The 25903-nt window shown below is 33.9% G+C and overlaps 1 protein-coding gene across 1 annotated transcript in view; it reads left to right on the top strand.

Annotated features, from left to right (window-relative positions):
* LOC149801129 (low density lipoprotein receptor adapter protein 1-like) overlaps positions 1-18812 on the top strand; it is a 38818-nt gene extending 20006 nt beyond the window's left edge. Inside the window, exons 8-9 of the mRNA XM_089955155.1 lie at positions 2318-2364; positions 8636-18812. Coding sequence (XP_089811281.1) covers positions 2318-2364; positions 8636-8795 — 207 coding nt within the window. The 3' untranslated portion in view covers positions 8796-18812. The remainder of the gene's footprint in view (positions 1-2317; positions 2365-8635) is intronic.
* Positions 18813-25903: the final 7091 nt, after the last annotated feature.

Genomic DNA, 25903 nt, shown 5'->3' with positions numbered 1-25903 from the left:
TATGTTCCCTGTGTTCCACTCTGCTATACGAATAGAGGAGCCCAACACATGGAGTAAACAAAGCGGGGAACCAGTCAATGCCTATGCTTGAATTATACACAATGCCACCCTTCGTCCAATGCATTGGATATTAAATAAATCCTGATTGCATTATGCAAATCCCTTGCGTCAAAAAACGCACGGCAACAAAATGTGTGCGTCAGTTTTCTCCAGCGTGCGTCCCTGATGCACAAATGTGCGTAAAGGGAAACACTGTCTGTCAGGGCCACAGTACCACACTGTGCCTTATGGCCTTAGGTGGTTCTGTCAGGGTCACAATACCAAACAATGCCTTATGGCCTTTAGGTGGTTCTCTCAGGGTCACAGTACTACACTGTGTCTTATGGCCTTTGGGTGGTGTCTCAGGGTCACAGTACCACACTGCCTTATGGCCTTTGGGTGGTTCTGTCAGGGTCACAGTACCACACTTTGCCTTATGGCCTTTAAGTTGTTTTGTCAGGGTCACAGTACCAGTGTGCCTTATGGCCTTTAGGTTATTCTGTCAGTGTTGTTGCTACCATACTATGTTTAATTGCTTTTGGGTAGTTCTGTCAGGGTCACAGTACCATACTGTGCATTATGGCCTTTAGGTCATTCTGTCAGTGTTGTTGCTACCATACTATGCTTATTGCTTTGGGTGGTTCTGTCAGGATCACTACCATACTGTGCCTTATGACCTTTGGGTGGTCCTGGCAATCATAATGTGTATACTGGCTTTGGTTGGTTCTCTCAGGCCATGGTAATCATACTGTGTATAATTGCCTTTGGTTGGTTCTCTCAGGCCATGGCAATCATACTGTGTATAATGGCCTTTGTATGGCTATGTCAGGTTCATGGCTTTTATACTGGGATGGGGTGAGTATACAGCTTTCCAGAGTTAATAAAAAGTTAATATAATTTTTTTTTCCATAAAACCTTCTGCCCTGAGCTAAAAGTACTTGCTGATCATTTCATTTCCTTTTTGCAAACTTTACTTCACTCTTAAGTCTTTACATATTTGCAGGTGGCAACAGCTGTGTTCAGAAATCTTTTCTTATTTTCAGTTGGATTATTGAAAGATATTTACATGAAAGCTGTTGTTTTCAGGGGAGACACATGTTAAAACAGTCAAGAGAATTCCTGAATCATATTTGACACACTTCATTAGTGCCATTTGTTTTACAACTCGACAGAAACTTGTGAGTCTTATTTGAGACTTCAATGTTTTCCAAACTGTCTAAACATGCACACAGTATAAAAAGATGCCTTTTAATCAAATGAATTAAAAACTAGACTTTTGCTTTGTAATCTTATGACTGATGGCTATTGATATGTGCTCATCATACATCAGTCAACTTGTGATTCATTGCTGTACATCTTTTAAATCGTATGATGTCATTTGTTTTTACAGTTTAGGTTAAATATTCTTGGGATCCTCATCATGTTGATAGGCAGGTGCCAAGTTTCCATTAGGCATACAAGGCATGTGTCTAGTTTCCACAAGGCAGGTGCCTAGTTTCCATTAGGCATACAAGGCATGTGCCTAGTTTCCATTAGGCATACAAGGCATGTGCCTAGTTTCCATTAGGCATACAAGGCATGTGCCTATTTTCCATTAGGCATACAAGGCATGTGCTTAGTTTCCATTAGGCATACAAGGCAGATGTCTAGGGCAGCAACATTCAGTGGATGACACTTTTTAAAATATGACAATCTGACTTTGCAAAAAAAAAGATTAATTTGTAAAACAAAAATTTTAGAAAATAAAATGCTTGTTAAAATTTTCCATTATTTAAAAGTGTAAAGGTCTTTGGAAGCTGATCAGAAGGCTTTGTTTGGAAGAATGGGGGTGGGGAATTTGATCTCTGGATGGTAAAATAAATATACCATTGATGAATACAATTTGATATCCTACCTGGACATGCACATCTGATAGTACTTAGTGAACTATATGCATGCCTGTTTACATGGCTGTTTTGTAATGGTTCTGACAGTAAACTATACCATTTTACACAACCTTAGTCTTAAGGATATAAGGAGAGAAGTACTCACATTAAACAAATTAATAACAACAATAGCTGTAATTATAAGCCACAGAAACCAAAAGTTTAATCCCCTGTTAAAAAGAAAGACATGGAAGTTCAAAATCAATTACAGGTACCTGTCAAACCTTGTTAGTTGAGTAAACATTTTGCACAGAAGTGATTCATGTGATCAGCTTATGTTAAATGGGTAACATCATGATAAAAGACTTAAGTATTGTTAGCATACAGATAAATATTGCTCTTTTCTGTTGTAGCAAAATTTTGAAGATGACGATGTAAACCTTGATGATGGTTTTTCAAGGTAATTATTTTTAGCTTGATCAATTCCTTCAAACATTTGAGAATACATTTAAGCGATTTCACTGAAATTATTAGTCCCAAAATCAGTTAAGAATTTTCTTATTTGTGAAAGAATTCTTATGAAATCTGAGATGCACAGATAAATGAGCCTGTTAAAGGAAATTTATTTTGCTGACAACTTGAATAAACACTAGTACTTTCAAAAATATTGTAAAAAATGATGAATAGCATGCATGTTACGTAAAGGAAGAATATTTTAAGAAATCCTGTGAAAGTGGTGTTGCATGTAGCTATTGTACCTAAAACCAGAATCTGCTTTCAGTAAAAAAACATTTATCCCTACCTTGACAGTGCATTGGTATATAGCAGTCCATCTTTTTGTCCATCCTTCTTAAGATCCATAGCATAATCTTGTGAATGGAACTAGTCCAGCAGATTTTCCTTGATGGCCATGAAATTTGCTAACTGTTATGGTCATAACCTGAAGATGTAGATAATAGAAAGTCACTGGATACCACAATTACTTCAGAGTTATTGTCCTTGCTTTACATACCGCTTGGTGCAGTTTATGATAAAATCTTGTGAAGGCAGCTAGTCTTACAGTTTTCATTGGATCTCCATGAAACTAGTAAATTTGATGGCCATTGTATGCACATCTCAGCAAATAACTTTGCTCCAACAATTTGATTACAGTTATGGTCCTTGTATCGTGAAGCTGAATGCATTGTTAGACAGAATCTATTGAATGCATTTAATGTTTTAATGGATTGCTGAAATTTGGCACATATTAAAGGATAATCATATGAAGATACACTAATTGACAAATGGTTATGGCCCTGTCATTTGTATAAGAGTTATTGCCCTTTTTGACTTGTAGATGAATGTAGTGCAGGGCAGAATTTTGTGAACATGAATATAGTATTAATTTACCCTCCCCTGAAACAAGATAACCGGGTGGGCTTTCGGATTTACAACAGAACACTTTTGATCGTGATACAAATACAGTGTTTAATAACGAGCGACTTGAATGAGTAATTAATTATGATTGATATGTTCGTGTATATGATCCAAATAGTGGATCGGTTAACATAAAACGCACGGACTTAATATTGAAAATACAAATAAATGACCTTTAAGGACAAGAGGTGAATGATTCACAGTGATTTCACAATAAAAAGATTGATGTGTTTTACTCAAATAGTAAAACAAAAGTAGCATTTTACTCGTATAGTAAATTGTATTCACTCAATTAGTGAAATTATGTAAACAAAAGGGACAGATGTACAAATTATCTTTACAGTCCCAACAATACACTGGGTTTTACAAACCCCCAAAATTAGCCCATGGCTAAAAGATTACATATATGGAGTTACACACGCTGTCACCAGTACACTCAGCTACCAGTCACACTGGCCAATCAAGCTATTAGTATTCCAGGCTGGTCAATCAAGCAGTCAGTGCCCACCAATCTTGGTCAGCAACGCCCGATCACCTCCTATTCCGTGTCAACCACCACCACCCCCGGCCAGTTTTAGAACAAAAAGCACCATGGATGTAGAAAATGCATAAAACAGTCCTTTCATTCATCAGTATGTAATTTCTAACTTGATTATTGCCAGGTGACCCATAACATTGTCATCTTGTTCATATTTCAAACCAAACAGAACCTGTTGAGGTAAGCAACCAGACAGACTACTCACTGTCCTTTTCTGGTTTCTAGGACAGTCATTTTTTTTAGTAAAAACTCTGCATCAGATATTTGCAATATCTAATTTTAATATTAATTAAATAAATAGGCGTAACCCTTATATGTGTTGAAAAGGATGTAACTCAAGATGTTTTGGAAATTTACAGTAGTATTTAGACCTTATTGAAGCAGTGAACTGCATCAGCTGTCCTGAAAAATGGACTCACCCATGCAAATATGGCCCCTATGCAAATATGGTGACTATTGTTACTAAAGAATCTTCCATTTGGTTTGACATATTGTTATGTATATTTAATTTAATTGTTTGTCTGTTAGTTTTAATTTTATTTTAATTTCATTACATGTGATTGTAATGTAACATTGTTTGCTGGACATGACCTTGTCCAAAGTTGAGTTCATTTCTGCTTGACCTGATTGACTTTAAAAAATTGTTTTTATTTCATTTATATAAACAACTAATAATAGCTTCATTATTCTCTATGTGTATGAGCTTATTATCAGGATTATTATTCTAGGTAAGCAAAGAAGGAGTAAATATGTTGATCAGGCTCAGGGTTGGTGATTCGAAAGTGAATTTTCTAGGATATTGTGTTGTAAATAAACAAGGCTTTAGATCATTCTATTTATTTTCCATTAGGTATTGGTTCTTTTTAGAAAATGCTAATTGTGACTTGAAGTCAAGCAGAGAACTATATTATCTTGTGACTGGGAGGATTCTACCAGTCATGCTTTAACATCTAGCACTTCAAGTTGTATTATGCTGTGACCAGTTGGGGCTGAATTTTATTTTCTTCAGATTAAAGTGATTATTTTCTCCGGAAATACAAATGTGCTCTGAAAAAATTCTTGGAATTTATACTGAATTCAAACCTGGAATAATAATTCTGATTTAACAAGAGACTTTTGACACATCTACCTTTTGCAGACAATAAGACACGTCATTGCCTTCAACTTTGGATCTCTTCAGGACTTTTTATTACTAGGACTTGTGTCTTTAATTCTTGGTTTTTTGTGGATTTAATTTGCAATACAGTAAGTTCTTTTTTCTCATTTTTTTTCACTTTGTATTTTAGGGAAATAAATTATTTGTTGAATTTTACAAAGCTTGTTGTGTTTACACTTTTCTGTAACTTATTATAAGAGCATAGTCTTGTAACAATATCAGCAAGTTAATTAGGGACTCCAGTCAGCAGGTAGGTTAGAAATTATATATTGATAAATGAATTGTCTAAGTTTTGTGCATTTTGTATATCGTTGATGCTTTAAAGATTGGAAGAAGAGTACAAATGTGAAGGTATGCAAGTTCAGTAGTGTCACAGATTGAAAATAGACCACCATAAAACTTTGGCTTTTTTATGCTCATCATCCTCAGATGTTTATATCGACATCATTGTGCTGCTTTGGATTTTTGTTGGAGTTATTACTCTTTTTGTTGTGGAGCCTGATGTAGTATCTTCAAAACCATCTGCATACAGCAAGTCTCACAGTCATCATTTCTTCACCATGCAACTGTCTACTTGCCACTTCCTGCAATTATTTGCGGAGTTATTGCCTGTTTTGTCTTGCCACTTGACAGAAATATGTGAATGCATCTAGTCCCTCAATTTCTGATTGATTGCTGTGAATCTTGGTACATATTAATGTCATAATCCAAGATGTTCAACAAGCCACTCTGCTATTGCAATTTATGTTAGAGTCAGTAGTCTGGCAGAATATTGTGAATGCAGCAAGTCTCTTGGTTTTCATTAAATTTGTACCAGTTAATGTATTGATCTGAACATGTGGATATCAATAAATGAGTGTTCTCTCAGTTGTAATTAGAGCCATTGTCCTTTCAGTCCAGCAGCTGAATGTATTTTGAGACTGAATCAAGTGAATGCAACTGTATTGCACTTTTTAATGGATCTTCTCTGAAACTTGGTGCATATTATGATTGTATCCAATGACGTACATACTGAAAAATAAATCTTTGCTTTTGCAATTTTTTTCCTGAGTTATTTCTCTTTTTTTTATTTACAGTTGGATGTAGTATTTGACATAATTTTGCATTTGCAAATAACTCGACACAGTTTTCAGTAGATTACTTTGTAACTTTGTACACATTTAAGCCATAATCAAAAGTTGACCATTCATTGTATGTGAACATTTTTGGAAGAGTTATGTACCTTTTCTTAACTGAATTTGTCATCATAGGGGATGGGGTGGAATGCAGGAGAAAGGGTCAGTGTGTATGTGTGCACTATGTCTAGTCAAATAACTTGATAAAAAAATGATTATTATTATTATTATTATTATTATTATTATAATCACATTCAATGATATTGTAGTAGTCTTTGTCTGTCCATCCATCTGCATTTCTGTTAACACATATCATAAGTGGTGAAGAATCATAGAACTTAGTTATTTTGTTTCAGTGGTGAGAGGCATGTCATTATTATCTTGTAGGAGAGGTCAGAGGTCAATTTTAAGTATTTTCTTACCAGCCTTCATATATGCAGCCAGTGTGTGAAATGTGCACAAAAGATCTTGTTATTAGCCGACTGGTCCTTCATTTCATCATACAAGAAGTCAAAATGCATTAAAAATCACTAAATGGTCAATGCAGATGTACATGAAAATTAGACCTTAGCAACGTTATTTATATTATAGAAGATATTGAAAAACACTAAATAAGACATTTTTGGTCAAAGTTATTACATTTTATGAAATTCGGCATAGCATGGTCACTATTTATTGACCAGGACAATGATATTCACTGTCCAGCTGATTTAGATGCATACATAATTCATGTAGAGGTTGGGCATCCTAATCTAAATATTGATGACCAGTCTGATCCTAATCCAACAATTGATGACCAGTCTGATCCTAATCCAGCAATTGATGACCAGTCTGATCCTAATCCAACAATTGATGACCAGTCTGAATTATAATCTGAATAAGAATCAAGATCCTGAACAATTGGCTTTGTCATCAATGGCAGTATCAGAACTTGACCTCACCTGTGGTATCCAACCCTCATGACATTAGGTCTGCAATAAGATCATCTCAGCAGTAGATTGTAGAAGCTGTAACTGGATCAGATGCATCCACATCAGATGAATGCAGCTAACAGTAATAGTACATTCAGCTCAGCATCATGAACAATTACCCATGTTTGTAGCAAGGTGAATTTTCACATTGTCTTCAAAATATAGATAAATTTGTCTAATCCAAACATCATCTGTATCGTCCAGTTTTGAATTTTTATTTAATGTATGTTTGTTTACTTGTGGCTCATGACAGCTCTGATAGCTACTATGGCTTATATAAAAAACGAACTCTTCCATAAGTCCAGGGCCAACATTTACACAGACCACTCTTTTTCAGGATGTATTGAACGATTTGTGCTGCTCCGTATTGTAAAGTAAATGGTGTCAAAATTATTCATGTGCATAACAAATTCAGTAACTGTAGTTACATTTTGATATGCTCAAGTGAAAATTCACTGAGCTAAAGAAACGATAACAGCATTATCATGGTCGTAGCATGCATCCTGTTTCTACTTTCCAAGCCATTTCTGTAACGCAACTTTCCTTTTGTTTGATAGTGTTGTATTCCTTTTTTTATCACATAGTCGGTAGACTTTGCCTATAGTGTGTGCAGTTTTGTATTTTTGATATTATAACATGTGAACATATCACTTTGTGATTCTGATTGACCCAAAGTAGCCCATGAAATTATTGTGCAGTATTCTCTTTACTGATTGCTTGCGATCATGGGAAAATGTTTTTAACCCCACCTTCTGTAATGTTTTGTTGTCAATGAACATTTTAACAGCCATTGTTTGATTTGATTCATGAAAGAAATTGGGGGAAAATGGTCTCATTTGTCTGATTATGGCCAGTTTACCACTGCAGGGGCTTGTCATGTATAACCTATCCAAACATGAAAAATGGCTAAAACCACGAGACAAAAACAACAACAACAACAAGTAAAACTAAGGGTTTGGCATCCAGGTATCCAGAATACTTTCACATTGGTATTGGGAATTGGAGGTAGCATGCATCCTCAGACATAACGTAGACACAGAAGTGTCTTTATTTTGGAGTTACAAGCATCAAGTGAGTGCAGATTCAACATGAATTATATATCATATTACACAGATTTATGAGTGGTCATCAGAATTTCAGTTATTTATTTTTCACTGGGTTTTTAATATTTCCTTTACTTAATAAACAATATAATATTTGTAGAGTAAATTTTTTCAAGATGCCTAAAAATCCAGCTGGCCAGGTGGACTAGCTACTCATATTTTGCCCCAGTCCGCCTTGAAATTGGTTGACATCACATTGGCAATATCACATGTGCTTTATGCAGCCATAGCAAAAGAAGTGATGTATGTGACCCCTGGGTCACTTTTGGTGTGGGATGAGTGGAGTAGAGGGGGGGGGGTTAGAATATGTAGTGTAATCATGTGGATTTGCAAGTAGTTGCAGTTATTTCAGTTGTTGTGTTTTTTAATATTTCATAGCTATATGCATTTTATATTTAATATTTCTCTAACATATGTTCTTTTTAAATTCAGATTGGCACAAGATAGAAGTAGACCAGCTGTACCTGTCTTTTCTACAAATTTGACCCAAGAAGATGTAGATGACAGTGTTAAACAATACATGGGTGGAGGACAAAAATGCTTTGAAGAATTCTCTCTCCAAAAATCTATGGAAGATTTACTGAGCATATAATTACATTCCGGTTTATCATAATGATGGAACTCGGCTGTCAGCTGTTACTGCAATATATGTAAATGAAAAAGTGGTTAATATGTCATCCGCCAAAGCTATGACAGTTTGGGTTCACATTTAAACAGCTTAATAGCCTGGAGCCAGTGCAGTCTTGGGTTCACATTTGGACATGGTTTCATAGTGCATAGCCTATACAGTGTTGGGTTCACATTCAGACATAATTTCATAGCCTGGAGCCAGTGCAGTCTTGGGTTCACATTTGGACATGGTTTCATAGTGCATAGCCCATACAGTGTTGGGTTCACATTCAGACATGATTTCCAAGGACTGAGCCATAAGTTATTGGACTTGCATTCAGACATATTTCATAGTGCTGAGCCATTACAGTGCTGGGGTCACATTCAGCCATGAATATGTAGTAGAACATAGCCAATACCATATTTATTTCGCATTCAGAGATATTCTGTGGTGCTGAACCAGTACATGGTTGCGTTCACATTCAGACCTATTTTAGAGCCTTGAGTTTGTACATTGAATTTTATTTTGTGGGTATCAAGTTTTCATGGTTTACTAGAAAATGAAACATAGCATTTGCTTGTCCAGCAAAATTGGTCTCAACAGTTTTTGAAGCTTTTTGTGAAAGTTTTTCAGAATGCTTTTATAGTGGGCATGAGATGGAGGTTGTGACATTCTCTTCTTTAACTGTGATATGTAAACCTTATGCGGTGCAAATAATGAGTTAAATAGTTACTTTTTCGGTTCTTGTAAGAGCGAATGAATTTTCCTAACCTCATATTTGTTGCCTTATGACCTGTTTATTCCATCAAACAGTTTTCATAAAAGGCCACTGATGTGGGAGAGTCATATGACTGTCACATTGTTTCGTGCTGCAGAATGAAATAATTCAGTTGTATTTAAGAGGCTGAGTAGGTAACAGTATATAACATTGAAGACTGCTTGGGGCAAGACATAATTTGTTGTGAAATTCCTCATGAAATCAAGACTATAGACACAAGTTACCTTTAATTGTATGTTTTTTGTCAAAGAAGTCAATACTTTGACTAACGTTTTAGTACAAACTAAACCTTGGGATGGTGTTAAATGTTATTGTGGTGAACTAATTAATTTTCGCAATCAGCTTTTTGGCTTAACTGATTAGTATCTGAGGTAGTGATTTTAAACTGTTTACATCAAGTTTAATTTTGTGGCATAAGCAAGTTAGTCCCTTAATGCTACAGTCAGGAAAAGCTTGAAAATGTTTCATGCACTTCAGATTATAGATACACATTATAAACATATTACATTTATTTCAAAAGAAAATGTTATACTCTATGATGTGTTTATACCTTCTTGATGATAAGCACAAATTACAATTCATTCAAATTACAATTCTGAGAGTCAAGGTAGGGAGTGACTTAGTGGATTTGTCTCCCCTTCATTCACATATAATGAGAATATGATGTTTCACATGCTGAAATTCAACCAAAGGATCGAGCTTTTGTGTCACACTGGATTTCTGAGAGTCAGAAGAAAGTTCTGATCCTGATGTTGGAACTTTCCTATCCTACATAATTGAGACTTTAATGTGTAGTCTGTAAATGGTGTCCAGTCAGTAAAGATGGAATAGAACAAATATCTATATTTTTCAATATTTGGAGAGCAGAAAATGAATATAATGTTTGAGTTTGATGTAAATTTGAAAATGGGGTTAAATTGTTGATTTGTTAACTACTGAAATTAAAGTGATAGAAAAACTAAAAAGTTGATCACGATGTCATATGTGTGATGTCATACAGACAAGTCCAAGTGGCAATGCACAAGTCAAAATATTATTTTCACATTATGTGACCTGAGGCAACAGTCATGTGATAAACAAATGGAGATTTGTTCAGACTTTAATAACTGTTCAGGTACCAGTAACCTAGATTATTTTTTCACTGTTGTTTTTTCAAACTTTATCTTTATTCCATCACATCATTAGTTTGCCTAATTGCAAACATTAAAGTCAGGTTGAACTTTAAGAGGGCATAAACATCACGTCATACCATATTAGAACTTCATTAATTATCACATGACCACAGACTTGAGACAAAGAGAATATTATTAAGACCTAAACACTTGTCTTACAATACTATATCATCACATAACAACATTATTAAGACCTAAACACTTATCTTACAATACTATGATATCATCACATAACATTAAGACCGAAATGGGTATCTTACAATACTGTATCATCACATAACATTATTAAGTCCTAAACATGTATCTTACAATACTATAATATTATCACATAACAACATTAGTAAGACCTAAACATGTATTTTACAATAATATATCATCACATAACATTATGATATAGACATGTATCTTACATTACTATGATATCATCACATTACATTATTCAGTCCTAAACATGTTATCTTACAATACTATGATATCATCAAAACATTATTCAATCCTAAACATATATCTTTCGGTGCTATGATAATGTCAGGTAATATCATTATTAAGACCTAAACAGGTATCTTACAATACTATATCATCATGACCGTAACATGTATCTTCCAGTACTATGATGTCATCACACAACATTATTAAGTCCTATACATGTATCTTACAATATTATATTATCACTTGACAACAACATTATTAAGTGATAAACATGTATCCTACTTTATTATGTTCCAGTTTTCAAAAAATTTCACTTATATCATTTGATAATAATTTTTGTGGGATAAAACTACTCTGTACTGTGACCTTTCGATCTGTTAAGATCCAAAATAATTTTTTTTATCTATCTAGTGTACGGTTTTATTGCATGTTGAAGTCAGAATTATCCACACTCATTTAAGTCCAACATGTGAACTAGAAGAAACGCGTCAAAAATAGCACCCAAAAATTATTTTTGGCCCCGTAACAATTCTGATAATTTTTCATAAAACTGATATTGTGTGGAAATTTAAGTACCTGGATTTTCCTTTATCTTTATAAACTTAAAGACAATTTGACAGCTAAGCCTTTAAAATTTCATCTCAAATAGTTCTTACACATTTTTGTGTTTTAAAACTGGGCATAATGTTGCAATAAAACCCAGTGGTTATCATACTGAGCTAGATGTCTGCAGTATCTGGTACATATTGAATGCTTAAACAAACTGGATTCACATTTAATATAAACACTCCTGAATTCTATTTTAAATAAGACTAGAAATTCACGCCTTATCAAAGTATGAAATGGGCGTAGAACCTTGTGCATCAATAATCATCAGATGACAATAATATTGTGAAGTCATAAATGTGTATCTTTATAGCATCGTGAATCATCAAATGACAACATTATAAAATATAAACAATGTATCTTACCAAAAGTCATCAAATGACAACATTATAAAATATAAACAATGTATCTTACCAAAAGTCATCAAATGACAACATTATGAAATATAAACAACGTATCTTACCAAAAGTCATCAAATGACAACATTATAAAATGCAAACAACGTATCTTAGCAAAAGTCATCAAATGACAACTGACTTGAGACAACCAGAATTTCAAGAAAAGTAAGGATCGCAACTCTGATATATCTGTTACTTAGGTAAGGAACAGGTGTGAAAAATGAGAATTACTTTTACAGGTTTTCATTGGTGGAAACTTTGTAATTGGCAGCATGTCAAAAACTTGGTCAGAAAATTTTATAAAATCACCATACAGTTTACAGGTAAAACATGGTTTGTAATGATTTGTGTCCCCCTAGCATCTAATGAAATACAGAAAATTTAACTTCTTGGCTTTTTCCAATTTGAAAAGTGATTGGGCCAAAGGTACACATTTTAGCCTATCAGCTTGAGATTGTTGTAATTTGTACAAGTATATTTTGTTGTTTCAGAAGCTGAGGCTTTTCTTGTGTACAAGTTGGATTTAATATTATAATGAATGTAGTTATTATACTAGAAATGGAGAGTATTTGCACATCCTATGTTTATGAGAATCAGTGTTCTAGTGTGGAGAGTAGTCAGGATACAAGCACTGTTTAAAGCAGTTCTTGAATGACATACCAGCGTTCCAGATAATGTTTGAATGGCATACCAATGCTACAGTTAATTAATATTGGAATGGCATAACAGTGTTCCAGATAATGTTTGAATGGCATACCAGTGTTCCAGATAATGTTTGAATGATATACCAGTTGAACAGTTAATTAATATTTGAATGGCATACCAGTGCTACAGTTAATTAATGTTTGAATGGCATACCAGTACAACAGATAATGTTTGAATGGCATACCAGTGCTACAGATAATATTTGAATGGCATACCAGTACTACAGATAATGTTTGAATGGCATACCAGTGCTACAGTTAATTAATATTTGAATGGCATAACATTGTTCCAGATAATGTTTGAATGGCATACCAGTGTTCCAGATAATGTTTGAATGGTATACCAGTTGAACAGTTAATTAATATTTGAATGGCATACCAGTGCTACAGTTAATGTTTGAATGGCATACCAGTGCTACAGATAATATTTGAATGGAATACCAGTGCTAGTTAATTAATGTTTGAATGGTATACCAGTGTTACAGATGATGTTTGAATGGCATACCAGTGCTAGTTAATTAATGTTTGAATGGCATACCAGTGCTACAGATAATGTTTGAATGGCATACCAGTACTACAGATAATTAGATACAAGTACTATCCATGCTGTGAAGAGTAGATTCATTTTCAATGATTTGACTATTTTTATAAAAGGCTTTTGATTATGGCTTGTATTTATACAAGCAAAATTAATAATGAAAATGGCAACTGTTTCATGTATGGTTTTTTTTTCTTCTTTTCATTTTGAGATTCCAAAACTGAGCAACCTTGCCTTGAAAAGAAGCTTTTGTTTTTGTGTTTTGTTCTGCCTTCACCCCATTACAAATGGAGACCATTTTCTGAGCATGTGACTATTAGCAACATTAATTCTACCATTTGAACTGTACAGAGTACAACATTAGGTATGGTGAGGTGACAACTAGGTGAAAAACTTTCAAAGCATATTTAGTACACTTCCAAACTAAACACTTGGCATAATTTGATTTTTATTAGGTATAATTTACACCAATCTACCTTTTATCTGGAGCACTGGCATACTGTAATTGATTTCACATCAAAAATTTAATCGAGAATTTCAAATTATGTATTTTTAGCCACATAGAAGAAATTAAAATAATTGGAAATTCTCAGATTAAGTTATCACTGTATTTTATGCCCAGCATTTATATGTATGCATGATGTCATTATACATCATATGCATAAATGATAAGGGTATTAATACTTGAATTATGTCATGTCTAAATGACAAGGGTATTCACACTTCATACATCTTGGCAAGTAATTCCTATTGCCTCCCCTTATAACTTGTACTGTATTGATGTTCAATTAATCAGTCAGTAAAGTCCTTGAAATTAAATCACTTTTTTTCTGGTATTCTATGAACAAAACAATTAGCAGCTCCTGAGTGAACCATGAAAATTGATTAGCATCAGATTCAGTGCTCTGTATATATACAATTATGATAACCAAATGAATTTCCACTCTGGACATTTTTTAAAAGCTCCAGTTTTAAATGTTAAATTGGCAGAAAGATTCAATATACTACTTAGGGTTTAATTTGTGACCAGCATCACCTTTTATTAATAGAATGCTTCTAATTTGTGACAAGTGTTTGCTGAACATTTGTACATAGTATAGGAACATTATTATCTACAGATAACATTGTAGGCAACGAGTACAGTAACATTATTATCTACAGATAATGTTGTAGGCAAAGAGTACAGTAACATTATTATCTACAGATAATGTTGTAGGCAAAGAGTACAATAACATTATCTACAGATAATGTTTTAGGCAAAGAGTACAATAACATTATTATCTACAGATAATGTTGTAGGCAAAGAGTACAATAACATTATTATCTACAGATAATGTTGTAGGCAAAGAGTACAATAACATTATTATCTACAGATAATGTAGGCAAAGAGTACAATAACATTATCTACAGATAATGTTTTAGGCAAAGAGTACAATAACATTATTATCTACAGATAATGTTTTAGGCAAAGAGTATAATAACATTATTATCTACAGATAATGTTGTAGGCAACGAGTACAATAACATTATTATCTACAGATAATGTTTTAGGCAAAGAGTACAATAACATTATTATCTACAGATAATGTTGTAGGCAACGAGTACAATAACATTATTATCTACAGATTACATTGTAGGCAGAGAGTACAATAATTATTATCTACAGATTACATTGTAGGCAACGAGTACAATAACAAAATTTAGACTTTACTTGAACATGATTATTGTTTAGAAACTATGCCTCACCCAGAAGGATCCAGCTTTGATCTCATTTTGGGTAATATTTACTGTCTGCTTACATTTGTAAATATTCTTTAAAATATACCTTTATAAAGTTCTATACAGAAAAACATTACCCAAACCAGCACCAAATATTTTAAAATTAGTTTTCTTTTCATAAAGGCTGATCGCATAAAAAATTCTTTTTATCCAGAGTTGGCACTTTTAATGTGCAGTTGTCACCCAGAGAAGCAATTTAGAATTTTGTGTCATTTTCATATGAGCTCTGAGTAATCAGAGTACTCCTTTTCTTAAAAACTGCCTTTCTTGGGTACCATGTATGTGATACAATGGCATTCTGCTGTCTCAAGTTTTTTTCATTACAAATCATGATGTATATATTGGATATTTAAAGAGGAATCAGACAGTTTAAGGCCAGTTGAGGTGCACATGCAAGTAGAGTTTTCCATTGGTACAAGTTTTCAGTATGACAGTTACATGTTCAAAGAGCTGTCACACTAAGAAGAGTGCATTTAACATAGCATGACATTAAAATGTCTTTTTGCCAGTAATTTTGACCTTAGAGTGTAGCTCTTGCCTTTAGTATGACAAAAGAAAGTTACTTTTACAACACTTGTATGAAAAGTGTCTTGGTTGTTGAAGAATTTTGATGTTTTTACTGACATATTTTGGAGATTTTTGTTGAGGGAAGCACCAAGCAATAGTCTGTATGCTTGCAATACCTGTCTAGCATCTATGCATGCTGTAAACGTTTTTCATATTAAACATCCCCATCTTTCATAACATGCTGAACTGTTTGTCATTGTGTCATGGATCTGCTACTTTTTGATGCTATTTTGTAATAATATATGTGTTGACAGTTTATCATGTCTTCTATATTTCAGTGACGAAGCAGTACCAGTAATATGTACATACTTGCTCACATAGCAATTTATGAGATGCAAGAACAAAAGAAAACATTGGAGATATATATTAGATCAGCCTATAGCAATGATGCATTACCACTGCCACTGAGTTAGATGTAATGTTTTCTCAGAATTGTCTTGATTCCTTGATAGTAAGATCTGTTGCAGAAATGACACTGATGAGGTGGGAATGCATATTTGTGGGTGTTTATTGAATTGCTTCTGTACTGATATGGTAGCAAGCATATACCAGGACAGTTTCTTTTGGTTTGTTTGATTTTGAGATGTGAGTGCAATTTTCTTTTGAGCCAACATTCGTGGAAAGTATGACATACTTATTTTCCCATCTTTGGCGGTGACCGTTTATTATGGTTTTGGTGCAAGCTTTCATCAACATTAAGTTCCAGGCATTTTGATACTAGATTATTCATCATGAATCATTTTGAAGCTAAGTCAGTTTATTCTGTGAAATGCTTGCTTGTCTTTTGACTTTGGGTCAAGATTATAGTTATAGATAGAAACTTTGTAATATGGATGTTTTCCTTTTTTGTGTTTACTTGTGTCCTAAACCCTTGGATGGATTCTGTTCATTAATGGTAATTCATTCTGCAACACACTCTCTTGCTCCTCAATCTTGGATCAGGGTCACAGTCATAGTTAAATTTATGGTTCCAGCTTTTTTATTTGCATTGATTTCCCAAAAGGAGGTCCAGGTGGCCGAGTACTCAAAAATACTTGCTGATCACTGCCATCGCATCTCCATCTTAGTCTCAGTCATTGTGGGTTTGTGAGAAAGCTTGCCAGTAGTTTCCCATGGGAAGGTGTTTCTAACTTGGGTTCTTCCAGGTACCATTTAAACTGGCTGCCATGCATAGCCTATAATGTGCTGAAAAATATCATTAAAGTCCATAACATTTCCCAAAACCACTCGATGGATTTTTTCAGACTTGGTGTCCCACTTATTTAGTCTTGGAGTGAAAGTAAGAGTTATTGGGAATTTGCATTAAGGTTTTGGTTAAAGATTTTCATGTATTGTTTTCTAAACTCTTGTTCATACATGGAATGAATAATTGTGAAGTTCACAGTATTATTCTGTTGCACATTTGCTTACACCTTTGACCTTGGGTGTCAAGACCATAGAAAATTTGTGGTAAGGTTTTACTCTAATTTTGTTCAACCCATTGATGGATTTTGTTTATACTTCGACAGAAGTCATTCTTTAAAAATCTGTTTTGTCCTTTTGAGCATAAAGTCAAGGTAACATTTTACAGTAATGTTTCATTTGGTCTTGCATTAATGAAAAGTACAGTATTTTAAACTCCATCACATGAACTCAGTCTAATTGTTGCAGGGTTGTGGCTGGTGAGTGTATGCAGAAAAAGCCATTGAGACCTAAAAACGTACCATTACATCTGCAGTGGTCTTAATTACTTTGTTTAAATGTTCATGATATAAATTTATTCTGAAAAGGTTGAAATATGTCATATATTCATTCTAAAAAGGTGGAAAGCTGTGATTTATTATCTTTCTAGATTAAATTATTGACCATGTTTACAACGCATTTTATTTATTTGTTTTTTTTAAAAGGGCTTGCACAGTTAAAGTGGACAATTTTGGGTGCTAAAATACTATCATGTCCATTACTGTGCTATAAATCTACTGCCATCTGTATTAGGTATATGGAAATTATGTTTATCACATTTCTCTTGCCACTTGCTGCATGATACTTTAAAAACGTGATTGATTACATGTCTATTAAAATGTTATCTATCTTAGAATGTTTCAGTTTTATGTCAAATCATTGATTTTAATGAAAATCCTTTTGTTTTGTGGTACTAATGTTTAATGATTGACTGGGTTTATGTTAATATACATGCTTTAGACAGAAATCCTGATTCCTATCAAATAGGGTGTAAATCAGTCATGTGTGAGCTAAAGGCCTCATTGAAATTATGAATGGGTTAAGATACACATGGGGTGTAGCATTTTCATTTTAGAATCAATTTACAAGTGATACCTCACATAAAATGATGACAAAGAGAAGGGAAGGGTGATGCTCTTAGTCTTAGTGATTGCTTGTGTTTTTAGAAGCAATTGTACATCAACAAATACCTGACTTAACACTGTGTGGTGCGACTTTTCTGTATTAGGTACATGTGTTTGTTACTGTATACATATATCTGAATGAAGATTTAAAGTCTACAATCCCAAATAAAATGTTGATGTTATCAGTTGGGGCCTAGGTTATGACATGTTTTGTTCTGAAGTTTGGATATGAATTGACACACCACCAAACAGTAAAATTAAAAAGCTGATGCCATGAAAGACTGATGTAATGTTGATCGAAAGAGACCCAGGGGAGATAATTGTAAGATTTTGTCAAATCGAGGAGATAAGCTTTCACTCCTCAAATGTGGCAGATGAGTCTTTGAGTTTATTTGCCCTTCATATCCAGAAAATAGTCATTTTAGGATCTGAGATATATAGTTATATAGACAGAGCAGAAGGGAAAATAAGTGATATTTGCCTTCAGATCGTCATTTATGCAAATTTATTATTCACTGCTGGACATTCACCTTTTGATTTTGCATGAAAAATATTTTATTTTGTGGCTGTACAAGTAGTTTATATGTTTGCCATCATCATGTCATAGTTGATTATATTGAAACCATACTTTTTATTATTTATAGGATTTATTCTTTTTGTAGACTAATAAAAAGTCATGAATATGTTTATATTTTGTCTTATTTCTATTGCCATCTTGTCTTAAAAAGTAGGTTTTCGTGCTTTTGAATTTTGGTTTACCCTCCGTCTCTGAATACCGCCTTCACAAATACTTTTGTACTGTAGTCGTTTTGTTTTTCTTGGTTCTTTCTTATGTTTTATGTGTGCCGTATATACTCGCTTAGAAGTCCAGTGTGCTGGCAGATTTGGGTCTGTGCAGTTTATTTGTAGGTAAAACAAACAGCATAGACCCTGATCTGCAAGTTAATCATGATACACCAATCAGAATCTTTGTTGTTGTCAATTTGACTTGACTTACAAGTGATTCGAGAAAGGAGTGGTGTTTATATCTCATAATTTATTCAGTACAGAAAATCAAATGTTAATATTCATCTTTAAGTAAAACGATGCATGATGATTCGTTCATATTTGTCAATTTCTCACAACATATAAAATTTCAGTGCAAAAAGTACTTTAATGATAATGAACAAGCTCTAGGTTTCAGTAATTTATTCGTGGTCTTGTATTTTAGTATTTTAGTAATTCAGAAACTGTTTTGTTAAATCCTGTCATGACTGAAAAAATTATAGGAATAGATTCGAATGTTTTGTAAGGTATTCTTTTGTCTCTGACCTTAAATCAAGCTTACCCCAAGTAGCAGCAGGGAGGGTGAACCCTATAAGGTTTAGAAGGGTCTATTTGCAAAAATAAAGCTTCCTACGAAAATGAAAATACATGATCAATAACACCATTTGAAGCCTCTAACTGACAGAGATTTCTCTAATTGGGTTCGTTCATTTTGTTTATTTTTGACGTTTTGTTTGTTTTTATGTGCATTTGTTTTCCCACCCTGACACTCAGGTTTTGTTGTCACCCTCCCTGCTGCTGTCTCTTAACCAAAACTGTTATCAAGACCTAGGCAATAGTGCAACCGACTATCATGTAAATTTATTGTGATATATCCATGTGGGGTAGCTTGCGCACATGAAAAGAAGTTTTTGAACTTAATTATATCCTTATCCTCTGAACACCAAGTCTGATGAATGTTTCGCATAGTATGTGTATCAACTAAAATATTGCAGTTATCTCTGATTAATTTAAGTATATGTGTATAATGCTGAGTAACATAAATCACGTCCGTTTTTGTGTCTGCCTCGAGAAAATATCCGTGCTGGATTTGATTGTTTGTCCAGCATCACATCATCTCATATACTATGAGATTATTAATAAATCCATCTAGGTCATCTACAAATAGGGCTTTATCAATATCAGTGATAAAATCAATAATATCATTACCATCCTCATCCAACAATTTTGCATTTTCATTAAAATCTTGAAGCACATCATAGCATCGCTGATCATCTACAGATGGTGCCACTAAATGGAACTGATCCCAGATGAGCTATCTCATCAGATTAAGCAACAATTGAGTCTTACCAGACCCAGATGGGCCTGTGATAATTGCTCTCAAAGAATTTGGTAGCGCTGGATGATGCTTGACTGGCTCTTGCTATCATGTCGCTGAGAAATCAATGATATCCATGTTGCACAAATATAATAATATGAATTTATATTGTGTTCGATGCAGAGCATCTACCTTCACAAGTGGATTAATAGCAATAATAACAAAAAATTTACAACAACGATATATTGCAGATGTGAAATTGGTTCATTCGTTAAATTCCATAAAAAATAAACCTCTCAGAGAAAAACTCGCTAGTTTCCTAGTAAAATCCTTGAGGAAAGGTAAACCAGTATTATGGGCCAGTAATTAATCAGCTGATTATTATTATTATAATGGAATCGATTTATTATAGTCCAAGAGGGTATTGGAGAGGTAGAGCAGCAATTAGTAGACTTGCTGATGCAGCAAATGTTACACGTTCTGTTGCTGAAAATTGGTTAGCACGACAGGCAATATGGCATATTTAATTACCACTACCTTAACAAATTCATTATGCACATTTTGATGTCAGCACTCCTAATTAAGTTCATCAAGCTGATACTTTGTTTTTACCACATGATACTATTAAAACACGTCAATCACGCACATACAAATATGCGTTAACTGTCGTTGATGTTGCAATTAGGAATAAAGAAGCAGAACCAGTATCAACTAAAATAGCAACTGAAGTTGTATTTGCGTTTGAACGAATTTATCAATGAGGATACTTGCGATGGCCACGGTTGCTACAGGTTGATCCTGGCATTGAATTTCTTGGAGCAATATCATCTCTAATGAAAAACAACATAAAAATCAGACGAGGACATACCGCAATTCATCGCGATCAGGCAATTGTTGATAAATTTAATCGAACTCTTGGTGAGCGGTTATTTTTATATCAGTATGCGCAAGAAATATCCCTGAACAAGGTTAAAAAAGACATGATATCTCGTGAATGGTTGCAAGACTATCAAGTGTGATAGCTGCATCATTAAATAATGAAATTACTTGTGCGATTTCTATGAAATCTACCAATGCGATCTCAAAAAACTTCTACCAATACAACGACATGACTCCTTCTCAAAACAATCAGTACTGTGTAATGTGACTAAGATATTTATATGAACCTGGTGAACTTGAAGGGGGTAAAAAGAGCAATTTGTCCTATTCGGAGTGTAACCACACAAACAATTTCCAGCATGGTAAAATCCACGGTTAGACCTGCAATCTACAGACTAGATTCAACTGCTCCTCAACGTGGATTTGTACGTGAACAATTACAAGTAATCCCTGAAGACACACACTTACCATCGCCTTTACTTTTGTGAACTAGCGCCTCGACGTTGATTACATTCAAGACAGGTCAGCATCGCATTTTCACGTGTGTGACCAAGACTACTATTAATTATATCTATGATAAACTGTCTTTGGTCATTATTTGAATGATAATGTCATGATAAATTCAGCATCGAGATCAAAGTGGCACTTTTTTTTGGTCACTGTTTTTAACTAACTAATCTTTTTTTCTTACTGCGTCGTCGCCATTGCTAGCAGTTTGATTATCATTTTCTGTGAAATTTATGATAACTCTCCGTTGCTGAGACATTCTTCTGAGACACTGCGAGATAAACTAAATCTGACCATTCAATACGATCATCAACAATCCAAATATTAGTATCCGAAATAGTTAATCCTTGTGACGAATGAATCGTTATAGCATATCCTAGCGTCCATAGAGTTTTGTCCATCGTTAACGCGCTCCCAACAACACTCACTGGAACTAAAACAATATTATTTAACACAAGATTTTGATTACTATCGCAACCTGAAATTTCAACGTCGATATTTTGCCGTTGATGATCTGCTGGACGATAAGACAATGGTTTAGGTAGATTTTAATTTTTTTCTTCTTTATTTAACAGAAATAATTGTTGTTGAAGTTTATCTTTCTACCATCGGTGTAACTCTTAATTGTACCTGATTTAGTTCCGTCTGACACGTAAGCATTACTTCGACTTATAAATGTGTTTCTCTCCCTTGTATCAGCAATTATGAAATCGAGTTCAGCATCGTCTATAATTAATTTTGTACAATGTCACTTATGATCATATCATCCTCCTTGCGTTAATTTATCAATTATTTTTCTACCAAGATCTTTTGCGATTTTATTCTCAAAATCAGTTATATCAGGATTTTCATCATCAGAATATTTCGTTTGTTGTGGTAACCAAACTTGCTTCTGCGGACGATGTGATATAATTGCTTCACTTACAAAACAAAGTGAAAGCATGAAGCTGGTGACGAAGTCATTGGGAATAATTCATTTCTGCCTTGACTTTGTCAAGGTAGTTTAAAACAAATTTATTCTGAATATCAGAATTAGATTCTATGATTTTATCATTGTTATTTTTCATTTATGTTTTGATTATAATATTTATTTTGATTATAATATTTATTCTGATAATAATATATATTTGTATTCTAATTATAATATTTATTCTGATTCAGATTTATTCAGATTATAATATGTATTCTGATTTAGAAATATTGTTTCAATGAAATTATTGTTATGAAATTTTCTGTTTTCGGCCTGATTTTCACAACACTAAGTACCATTTGCCCGTAGAAATTACAAAATATGGTTGATAATTACTTGTGTACTATTTACCCCAACAAAGTATGACATCTGACTGATTTTCGTTATTTTGAGTAACATTTACTCCAGTATATTATAAAATCTGGCCGAAAACAGAAAAAATCTATTACAATATATTTATTCCTGATTTTTAACCAGGTATTTATTTTGTTTTTTAACACGAAAATCGTATTAACGCACATACAGATTTATATTTAAAACTTTATTTCTTAAATCAAGCGAGTGTCCGGTTTGATCAGTAAGTTTGAAATGTATCCTTGATAATAGCGGATTATGACATTGCAGATAAACAGGATTAACAGGTTCCAATACAATCATAAATCCACATAGTGCTTGAGGCGTAAATGTGTATAAAATATATCCCTGCTGGGCCTGACAGGATTTATCAAAATCTACTTGATCGCTGCCACCAATTGCACCACATACAATACAAGAATGACTGCGAACGTTGATGTTATATTAACGATTCCTGTCGAGACTTACCTGCCGCCGTTGTATGGATCATTGTTATAACTGAGAATATTCGGAGGATGGGTTGTTTTTCTCCATGCTTCAAGTATTTTTGGAAAATATTCATCGACGACGTCGTTGACTGATTTTTTTTACTCGTCGTCGTTAAATCCGGGTAATACAAAGTTTGGTAATTGTTCTTCCGTTATTTTATAATGATTAAGAAAGAATTGTGTTCGTGTTGTTATGGTGGATCCGAAATCTAAGATTTCATCGAAAAATATCATTTAAATCATAATCCAATTGATAAAATGAGGTATGATGCAACCCTTTATAGATGTTGTATTCTTTCAATGATCTTTTGTTTACTTCGTTATTGTAGTATTGTGCGACACTAGAAAATAAATGTCATAGATCACCAAGCAAACGCGCGTGTTCAGGTTTAATATCGTCAGAAAATGATTTGATGCAGTTTTCACTGATAAATGGATTACGGGTTTCGCAAACAGCATCATATACATTTTAATTTTAATTTATGAAGTTTTGTGCCATCAGACGCAGTAAAATATAATATTTCGTCATAATTTAGATTGCCATATTTACCTATCAGTTGTTCTGTAAACTTCCATGGATGTTTTTTGTTGTTGATATTCTGGAAGTTTTAGAAATATTTTCTTGTCCGTAGAGAAATCGACACATTGTTCTTGTGGTATCGCTGGAGGTGCTGTTGGTTGTACTTCTGGCGATCCCAATACGGTTCTGATCGATGATTGATATATATTGACGGAATAATCTAGCGAATTTATTTCAATCGCGGCTGATAATGTTGGCTCATAAATAGTGATAGCAATTTTGGATACTTTTTCTGTAATAATTTTAATTCTGCGCTGGAATTCGTCGTTGATTTGTTCGATCCGATAATTACCTGTGGGCATACTAACAACGTGCCAGTCGGGAGTTCCATTGGAGCTATCTTTGTACGAAAATACCAGAGAATTATTTGCTTGCAACCCACCGAATGAATTTGACCAACTGTCATATACTTGCAATTGTGCTAGTGCTATTTCCTTCGCTGGAATTGCAGTTGCAAAGCTAGAGATAAATTCAGGATTGGTTGAGCCTGCTGATATCGCTTTGGTTTTTGACGGAGTTGCATTAGCGACGATCTGTTGCAGTAATTCTTGCGATGACGACGTTATTATTATTATTATTATTATTACTATCATCATCATCATCATAACTATTATTATTTGTTAAATCCGAGGTCTAATACGGTTTTTTATTTATAGTTTTACATCTAAGTATTGAATAGTGTCTTCTATATTTTCATCAAATGCCTCGTTGTAAATCTTAATTATTTATATGAACTCGCCATCTGATATTATTCCATCACTGAGATATGATGAAATCAACAATGATAATTTGGAGTATGCTAACATCTCCGCGTGCAGATTTACTGTATACTCATGCAATTTTGTATTTGTGCACGTAGAGTTTTTTGCGATGATATTTAGAATACCAGCAATTGTTTTTGCAGCTGAAGTACAAATTAATACAACTGCTGGCGATGTTATTGTTATTGTTGATAGCAAAACGCCTGTTTCAGCGATAACAGCTAACGACAAATATACAATTATGTCAACGACTACTACACATCTGAGATTTTTTTTTTACTTTTACTGTGTTCTCGTCAATGATATTTTTCAGTTCGATTTGCAACTCACATTTTGATTGTATCTGTAATGTTGAACGTTGAGTGTGGAGTTCATTATATGTTAAGTAGGTGGTAGTTTAGTAATTAATTCAAGACACCAGTAGTATAACGAACCTAAGTTGTTTTCTTCGGGTTCCACCACAATTGTTTCCTCGTCGTTTTGCTTCAACATCACTAACATAGATTCAGAGGATCCAGTTAGTGGATAACGCAGTGAAATTGTGGTAAATATCGTAAATGTCGTAGTGACGAGTATTGAAAATCTGTATATGCTGGTAACCTCAGCGCGATGTTTAATGGATTTATTGAGTGGTGACCATAATGCTGACCCAGACGCTACTGTATATACTACGCTGTCGGTGATGTTTTTGATTTGGGAGAACTTAATGCCGATAACTGCTGGCTTTCCAAAGAAATCATCAACGATTCCATTACCTTTTTTGAGAAAATGTATAATGCGTTTATATGATTAGAATATTCAGATCAAAATGTGGTCAATCCATCATTGATTGTCACTGACAATATCATCATCGGAATGTTGCTGTTGTCCAGGTATCTCTTCGTTGCAGCTTCATCGTCTATTGATGGTTCTCTCCAATAAGCAATGGTATTACTAGCCATAATGAGATTCCCAGTCATGACATCACCGGATTTAGCAACATATTTACTGACCTCAGTTCTGATCGTGTTGTTTTTGCAGTCTACGTATCTTTTTGTTACCACATCATCGTCTGATTTTGGTTCTCTCCCATTAATAATTGTATTTTTACTCATATTGAGATCGCTATACATAATATCTCATATTCTTTTGATGCGTCCAGCAATCTCACCT

Source organism: Sinohyriopsis cumingii, chromosome 4 (genome assembly GCF_028554795.1).
Source record: "Sinohyriopsis cumingii isolate HCF-2022 chromosome 4, ASM2855479v2, whole genome shotgun sequence".
Classification (NCBI taxonomy): domain Eukaryota; kingdom Metazoa; phylum Mollusca; class Bivalvia; order Unionida; family Unionidae; genus Sinohyriopsis; species Sinohyriopsis cumingii.
Note: the sequence above shows the minus strand (reverse complement) of the source record. Positions and strands in the feature narration are given on the sequence as shown.